At 42.5% G+C, this 8,659-nt stretch overlaps 1 protein-coding gene across 1 annotated transcript in view; it reads left to right on the forward strand.

The window, feature by feature from the left end:
• LOC106878278 (uncharacterized) overlaps window positions 1–8,659 on the forward strand; it is a 194,885-nt gene that overhangs the window by 120,071 nt on the left and 66,155 nt on the right. Inside the window, exons 11-13 of the mRNA XM_052977847.1 lie at window positions 1,736–1,870; window positions 3,260–3,445; window positions 7,188–7,344. Of these exons, the coding sequence (XP_052833807.1) occupies window positions 1,736–1,870; window positions 3,260–3,445; window positions 7,188–7,344 (478 nt within the window). The remainder of the gene's footprint in view (window positions 1–1,735; window positions 1,871–3,259; window positions 3,446–7,187; window positions 7,345–8,659) is intronic.

Raw genomic sequence — 8,659 nt, forward strand, 5'->3', positions numbered from 1 at the left:
GCGACGACACGACAATAGCCTCATGGAGACCCAACACTTCGTTCAGCAGCTTACGGACCTCCATCTTCATCGCCTCCAGCTTCTTAGGGTCAACACCAACTTCTTGCTACGTACACAGCAACCAACAGCACTCGCACAGGTTCTATCTCAACACTGTTTGTGAATCATTTCACCATGGTTAACAGCGAATACAACCTGCGAGAACTCCTGTATCAAGTATCCGGCTCGGCATAGAAGTCTCAACTTCACGACATGTGACTTAGCTCTGCCTCCACACCTCAACCTCTTATATACAGACTTTCAATCTACTGTGTACCTTAACTACGAGCTGGTATTTACCATCCTTGTGTCTGGACTTTCTGTCAATGTCCTTAGAGACTCCTTTCTATGCTCTGTATTTCTCGCACTCCAAAGTTCTTCAAGGTCGACGCTAATGGTCGTACAGAGATTGTGTCTGTCGACCGTCTGAAAAAAGCGTACCTTGAAAAACCCTCAACTTCCGTGGACGACGTGCCTGTTTTTCAAACACCGCACACACTACTGTCAACATCATTACCACCACACACACCACTGTCAACATCTTTACCAACGCATACACCAACATCAATACCATCACAAACACACACACCAGAAACCACTCCACCTTCATCGTTGCGACAAAACTCAAGTGACCCTTATGTCACTAGATGTGGCCGGACAGTGCATTGGCCAAAGAACCTTTCCAAAACAATATACATTTGACATTTTTTGTGCCGCCGGCATTTCATTTCTCTGTACAAACAAACATTGTTTTTCTTCCATTTCTGTGCACAATAACGTGCTAAAAGAAAATATGTACACATTACATATTATTTCAACCTTTGCATGCACATTTGCTCACGCCAACACCTTCGTTGCAACTTTCTTTCACACAGACCCTTTATCTCTAGGTCTGGATGAACTTTTCATGTTGAACAGAACCTTTTTTCTTACTCACATCGTGTCGGATGCAAAAGTTTTGCTTCCATTATTGCATCCGACACAGCATTGTTTTGCAAATTTATTGAGCTTGTCATTCTTTGTTTTAACAAAACAATTTTTGTTTTTTCATTGTATAATTTTAGCCATGTTTTCTGGGTTCGGCGGCCATCTTGTTTCGTGCTATACACTCGGGGGGGGAGACATTGTAGTGGCGCGTGTGGCTGCTATTGGCCGCCATCTTGGGAAGTGCCATTGCGCATGTGCAAGGGACTTGCCGTCAGCGGAAGTACCCGAGCACGCATACGCAATGCAACAGGTGGAGAGAAAGCAATAGCGTCCGACCTCTTTTTCCATCCAGCAGCGGTGGTGACAACACATATGTCTCAACTCGACCCCGACATGTGGTCGAAGCTTCTTTGGTATTCTAGCGGCATGCCTATTCACCCAGGAACGAAATGGCTCTACACCAACTTAGAATAAACTAGTGATCTGTTGTTACCGTTATCCCTCATGTTGTTGTATTTCTGGATTTTAATGATTAATATAAGAACTGGAGAGAGACGGCCGAGCCGTCATATCTCATCCAATTCTTATAAATACATTTACTGCTCTAACATTTAGAGTGTGCTTCTTTTTCAGGTCTATGATCCACTGACAATATATGTATGTATGTACGTACACACACACACACACACACACACACACACACACACACACACACACACACACACACACACATGCATACATACAGTAATTCTATGTATTTCTGTTTCAGACAACCTGACAATATAACTCTATTCAACAATGTCAACAGTGTCAAGTTATGCCTTGGTGTTTTGTCCAAAATGGTGGATTATCACAACAGAGATGTATTGGTGGTTACACTGGAGGCTGCAGCCTACATGTTTAAGTAAGTTGGTTTTAGCTACATGTGAAAAAGGATTGGCTGGAGACTGCTAGTGTTGATAAACCCTGGAAATATATAGATGTTAGTGAGAGTCGATTGGGTGGTAACTGGTGGTATTATGTGTTGGTATACCTTTTAAATGTATATTTATATATGAGGGCGGTTAGATAGTTGGTTGGAGTATTTGTGTTCATGTCTTCCCATCGTCGTCGTCATTTTACATTCACTTTCCATGCTGGCATGGGTTACACAGTTTGACTGGAGTTGGTAAGCTGGTGAGCTACACCAGGCTCCAATTATCTATATTGACATAGCTTCTACAGCTTGATGCCCTTCCTAATGCCAACTGTGAGTGTAACACGATGACGATGAGAAGACATGAACACAAATATTCCAACCAACTGTCTAACCACTCTCATATATAGATATACATTTAAAAGGTATACCAACACATAATACCACCAGTCACCACCCAATTGACTCTCACTAACATACATACATACATACATACATACATACTGAATGTACTGGGTGTTTTTTATGTGGCATGGGTACTTCTTTGTATGGGTACTTTTTATGTGGAACCAGCAGAGGTGCATTTCATGTGCCACTGGCTCAAGAGCTCTTTATGTGATACTAGCATGGGTGCTCTTAGGGCACCAGCAAGTGCACTCTTTACATGGCACCAGCACAAGTGCTTTTCACGTGGCACCAGTATGTGTGCTTTTCATATAGTACTGGCACAGGTACTTTTCATGTGGCACCAACAAGAGTGCTCTTTATGTGACACCAGTACGGGTGCTTTTCATGTGACACTGGCATGGGTGCTTTTCCCATGGTATAGGCACGGGTGCTTTTTATATAGCACCACCGTGGGTTTGTTCAACATGGTGCTTGCATGGGTACTCTTACCATGAGACTGGCACAGGTGCTTTTTGCATGACTCTGGCATCTGTAAATACATATGGATATGTGAGGGTGGACTGACTGCGGACTGATATTTTGTGTAGTTACACAAAGGCTCTCTACATTCTGCGACATTGTTTTGCTTATCTACTATGCTGGTGCAGTCACCTAGAGGTTCTGAGTTCAAATCCAAGTTAGGTACTTAGGTAATTTACAAAACAAATCAACTGAAGTAAAAACTATCAAGGAACATAGAGAGTGGAATGAGAGCAGTGTACCCCTGTGGATCAAAAAAGAGTTAGCTTCAGAATTCCAATACAGCAACTGAGTTCAACACAAGACACCTGAAGAGGACTGGAGCATGCAACAGCTGACGCATAGTGAAAGCCACAATCAAGATAAGGAGACCAGTTTGACTAATATAAAATGCGTACATAATCTGTAAATGTTTATTAATATGTACTCCCTTTCTATATTACAAATCAGGAAAGAACACTTGTTACTCCCTGTACCATTCGAACTCCTGAAGGATCTGTGTAAGGATCTTGCTTACCACGTTTACTCGCTCTGTAAACCCTTGTTGCAAGGACGTAAACCAAGTAAGCAAGCTGTTGAAGAGAAATACAGCCAGATCATTACAGTATTTCATTTACTCCTGGAACAAGCTTGCAGGTACTCCTTACTCTATTTATGTCTTTGGTCTTATTAACTTTGGTTTATTTTATAACTGAATTTTGTGTGGCACTATAAAATTAGTGTGGTGGTGTGTAGCTTAGTGGTTAGGGTGTTGAACTCACAATTGTAAGATTGCGGTTTCAGTTCCTGGACTGGACAATGTGTTGTGTTCTTGAACAAAACACTTCACTTCACTCTGCTCCAATTCACTCAGCTGCAGAAATGAGTACCACTAGTGGAGGCACGTGGATTAGAGGTTAGGGTGTTGGATTCATGACCACAAGATTGTGGTTTCAATCTCTGGACCAGGTGATCCATTGTGTCCTTGAGAAAAACATTTCATGTTAATCTAGTTCACTCAGCTCGAGAAATGAGTGTAGCCTGGAGAGAGATGGGCTCCACCAGGTTTTCTCGCCCTAAATATGCTGCATGACTGCAGCACCCCAACAACCCCCAAAAGGTTAAGGGACTTGTCAATTATTAATTGTCAATAAAATTAGTCTTGAGGGAGAGGTGCATAGTGATGCCTACTCAGTGGTCAAAGTAAATGGTCACCTTTCGGAGCCATTTCGTATTGTGTGCTCAATCCATCAGAAGTGCCTTTCATCTCTTTTATACATTCTGGTACTCGAGCCTGAAGCTAGAACTGTTAAGGGGCATCTCTTTCGAATGGAGATGTGAGAGAGCAGTGTTGGCGTATGCAGATAGCATCAAGATTATGATATCAGACATGATGGAAGTTCAGGGATTCAAATCTATTTTGAAGGAATACAATGTGATGGCAGCAGCTAAGATACACCTGAAGTCAGTAGGCTTGCAGCTTAGCAACTGGACAGGTAAGTCTATTCAAACAAACAGCATAATAGGTTGATGGACAGATGGACCAGTGAAAATACTTGGGGTCTGGTTTGGCCCAGACCTCCAGATGGGAAAGAACTGGGATGACTTTATAACTTACCACCTGGCCATTGCACCTTGCATTTGGCCTTACTGGAATGTTTACTTTTCCACTTTCCTGTAGAAAGGATGCATCCCATTGGTCAGCTTGTCCATCTGTTGCCAGCACCCTCTTGAAGACAGGGTTGGCATGCCATGGCTGCTAATGTACAGACACATGCCGTGACTATGTTACTTACGGATTTTCCTGGACAGTAAACTGTTGTGGTCTCCGTTTGCAAGACATGCCTTTCTGCAGCTCATCTCTTTGATGGAGAGGCAATTGTGGGTGAAGAAAAGACCAAAAGTGGGAACCTGGTATCTGAAATGTCGTCAGGTGCTCATTGCCCCTTACCAGTTGAGCAATGCAGTTGGTAGAAGTTCTATGTTAGCAATATATAGAAATCTAGTGGTGGGCAAGAGCAACGACATTTTCAGTGAGGATGAAGTAGCTGGTCTGCTTCAGAGGACTTTCAGGTCTGGTACTACCACACATCATCATCATCATTTAGCATCTGCTTTCCATGCTGGCAAGGATTAGATGGTTTGACAGAAACTGGTAAGCTAGAAGGCTGCACCAGGTTTCAATCTGATTTGGCATGGTTTCTACAGTTGGATGCCCTTCCTCACACCAACCACTCCAAAAGTGTAATGGGTGCTTTTTACATGCCACTGGCATGGGTGCCAGTTACCTAACACTGGCATTGGCCACAACTTCAATTTCATTTGGCTTGACAGGTCTTCTCAAGCACAGCATATCACCAAAGGTCTTGGCCACTTATCATTGCCTCCATGAGGCCCAATGTTTGAAGTGTGCTTTTTAATTGCTACCAGCACAGGTGCCAGTTATATGGCACTGACATCGGCCCTGGCCTGGCAGTTATAGAGGAGCACTGCCAGTTCAAGACAAACCTTACAGGCATGAAAGTGCTGCCAAGTGGTACCTGTCTGAAATGTGTGCGGAGCAACAAAACCATTTTGCACATGCTCATGCAGTGTCCAAGTATTGCTGACCTGTGGGGTTATGTCAAGCAACTGTTATCACATGTGGAAGAAACCTGAGTATCAGCCAAATCCATCATGAGGATCACCTCACCACCCACCTTTAATGAAGCAGGGCAGGTGGTGTTCCTCTGTTTAGTGGCTATGGCAAAAGAGGTTGTGGTGGACAAGGTTGAAAGGATTGAGGAAAGACACCTTCCTCTTTGGTCAAGCTCTCCTGAAATTTCTAAGTTCCACCTGGAAAGGAAAATGAAGGTAGAGAGGAAAGTGCTACCCCCCAGTGAATTTGTGGAAAGACAGGGGACTGTGGGGGGAAATGGTGAGAATGAATGACCCTACCCTCAATATGTGCCTGTAGATTGAAAAGCAGGAGAGAGGGATCGTACTTTTAGTGGTCAGGGTAATCCTGGATCTGTGGGGTCATTGATTAGCCCTAGTTGGTGGCTATGGCAAAAGAGGTTGTGTGGCAGACGAGGTTGAAAGGAAAGACATCTTTTTTGGTCAAGCTCTCCATAAATTTCTAAGTTCCACTTGGAAAGGAAAGTGAGTGTGGAGAGAGAAGTATTACCTCCCAGTGAATTTGTGAAAAAGTGGGCTTGGTTTCGCTTGGCTTCATGCTCTTGCTTGATTGGGTAGGGATCATTTAAAGTTAGTGATTTCAGAGACATCATCATGAGTAGAGCCAATCAGGACCACAAGTGCTCTCCATTCCTGGTGGTCCCATTCTGCAAGGTGACATTGAGTCTCTGGAGGTCTTCAATCACATCCAGCTGTCTTGTGCGGGACCTGCCATAAGGCTTCTTCCAACCCACAGCTGTTGTGTTGAATGAGATTAAAGCCCTGGTAGGATAATCTAGCAGGAGATGGAGGATATGTCTGTATCAGTGCTTACAACGGATAGCCATGAGGTGGGAGGCTGTGGGCTTATGTATGCGCATATACAGTTCTTTGTTGGAAGAAGCTGTTGATCCTCTTTGTCAGGTTCTTCAAGAGGGGTCATGTTTCTGCTCCATAAAGGAGAATGGAGAGGACCAGTGCATTGTAGATGCAGAACTTCATCTTCTGAGAGAGAAAAGGTGGGGGACTCTAACAAAAGTGATTAGGTGAATGGATCTGCTCTAAGCATGTACCTGTAGATTGAGGAACAGCAGTTGGGAGAGGGCTCATGCTTTTGGTGGTCAGGGTAACCCTGGATCTGTGAGGTTCCTTCATTGACCCTAGTTGGAGTTTCTTCTGTATCAGGAAGACTACATCAGTCATGTGTTCACATATTTTGTATGCTATCTTTTACTTTTCTTTTATCTTCTATTTGCTTCAGTCATTAGACTACGGCCATGCTGGGGCACCGCCTTGAAGAACTTTTAATCAAATGAATTGACCCCAGTACTTATTTTTTTAAAGCTTGGTGCTTATTCTGTCAGCCTCTTTTGCCAAACCACTATGTTATGAGGATGTAAAAATACCAGCACCAGATGTCAAGCAGTGACAGGACACACACACACATATATATACATGACGGGCTTCTTTCAGTTTCCATTTACCAAATTCATTCACAAGGTTTTAATCAGCCTGAGGCTATAGTAGAAGACACTTGCCCAAGGTACCACGCTGTGAGACTGAACATAGAATCATATGGTTGGGAAGCAAGCTTCTTACCTTTGTAACTCCTTGCTTTTGTTTATCACAGTGATGGTTTTCTATTTGAGTGTTTCATTGTTTGTTGTTTTTTTTAATGGTTTTGTTGTTGCTGTGTTTGTGTGTTTTCTTCTCTTTGTTGTGCTTTTGTGTTTTCTTCTTGCAGTTTTTGTGTTGTGTGTGAGAAGGATCCAAGGACTTGTGAAACTAATTACAGAGCTCCAATGTTGAAAGAAACATCAGAGAGTTGTGTTAAACCAGTGGAAAAGTTTGCTAAACTATTGTTAGAAATAACCGATACTTGTAGTCTTCCACTGATTATGGTAAACCAATGTTTGGTTCTCACGTCTTTTATTGGATAACAGTTCTTACCAGTTGGTAGTGTTTTAATTTTACTAACTTCTTGAAATATACAATATTGGTTTCAGATTTTGGCACAATGCCAGTAATTTCAGGGGAAGGGGTTAGTCTGGTATGTCAACCCCAGTATTTAACTAGTACTTATTTAATCAAACCCGAAAGGATGAACAGCTAAGTCAACTTCTGTGGAATTTGAACTCATAAGGTAGATGGATGAAATGCTGCTAAACATTTTGCTTGGTGTGCTAATGGTTCTGTCAATACGACACCTTAAATTGACCTTGGTGGAATTTGAACTCAGAACATAAAGGACAAGGTGGTGCTAAGCATTAAGCCCAGCATGCTAATGATTCTGCCACCTCACTGCCTGCAATATTGTTTACTTGTTGTTGTTACTTAATCCTCAGTTGTCAGTCCTGATCTAGGATGTAGCATATGTATGATCAGAGATGTTCCAACCATGACCATCACATCTTTTATTCAGACATAATGTATCAAGGGCTACATTATCTAATGTATAGTATATGATTGTCAGCATTAGTGGCTATAGTAGTTGTTTAGCCCCAGGTCACTCTTGATTCATCAGACCTTTGATCAAAGACATTCCAGCTGTGTCCATTCTGTCTTTATTCAGACATTGTGTATCTAGGAATACATTAATGTATTGTATACAGGACTGGATTAAGACCCATAGAGGCCCTAAGCGCTTAAACTTATGGTTGTCAATTGCAAAGACTTTAATCAGATCATCACAATGATACCATGAACACTTTGAAATTATATTTCCCAAAATACAAACCACCTCCAGTATTACGTTAACAAGTTTAAAGTGATTTCTTTTGTGCTGTAAACCATTTACCAGTACTGTTGTTCCCCTCCCTCCATCTTTCCTTGATGCCCTAAGCACGTGATTATTTTGCTTAATGGTTAACCCAGTGTTGATTGTTTGGCTGTTAATGTCACAGTTGTTATTAATGAGGATAATTACTTCTTACATTTGTAAAAAAGATCCCCTGATATTAAAAGAGGCATTTGTTGGCACTCCGTTGCTTACGATGTCGAGGGTTCCAGTTGATCCGATCAATGGAACAGCCTGCTCGTGAAATTAACGTGCAAGTGGCTGAGCACTCCACAGACACGTGTACCCTTAACGTAGTTCTCGGAGATATTCAGTGTGACACAGTGTGACAAGGCTGACCCATTGAATTACAGGTACAACAGAAACAGGAAGTAAGAGTGAGAGAAAGTTGTGGTGGAAGAGTACAGCAGGGTTCGCCA

This window comes from Octopus bimaculoides, chromosome 29 (assembly GCF_001194135.2).
Source record: "Octopus bimaculoides isolate UCB-OBI-ISO-001 chromosome 29, ASM119413v2, whole genome shotgun sequence".
Taxonomy (NCBI): Eukaryota; Metazoa; Mollusca; class Cephalopoda; order Octopoda; family Octopodidae; genus Octopus; species Octopus bimaculoides.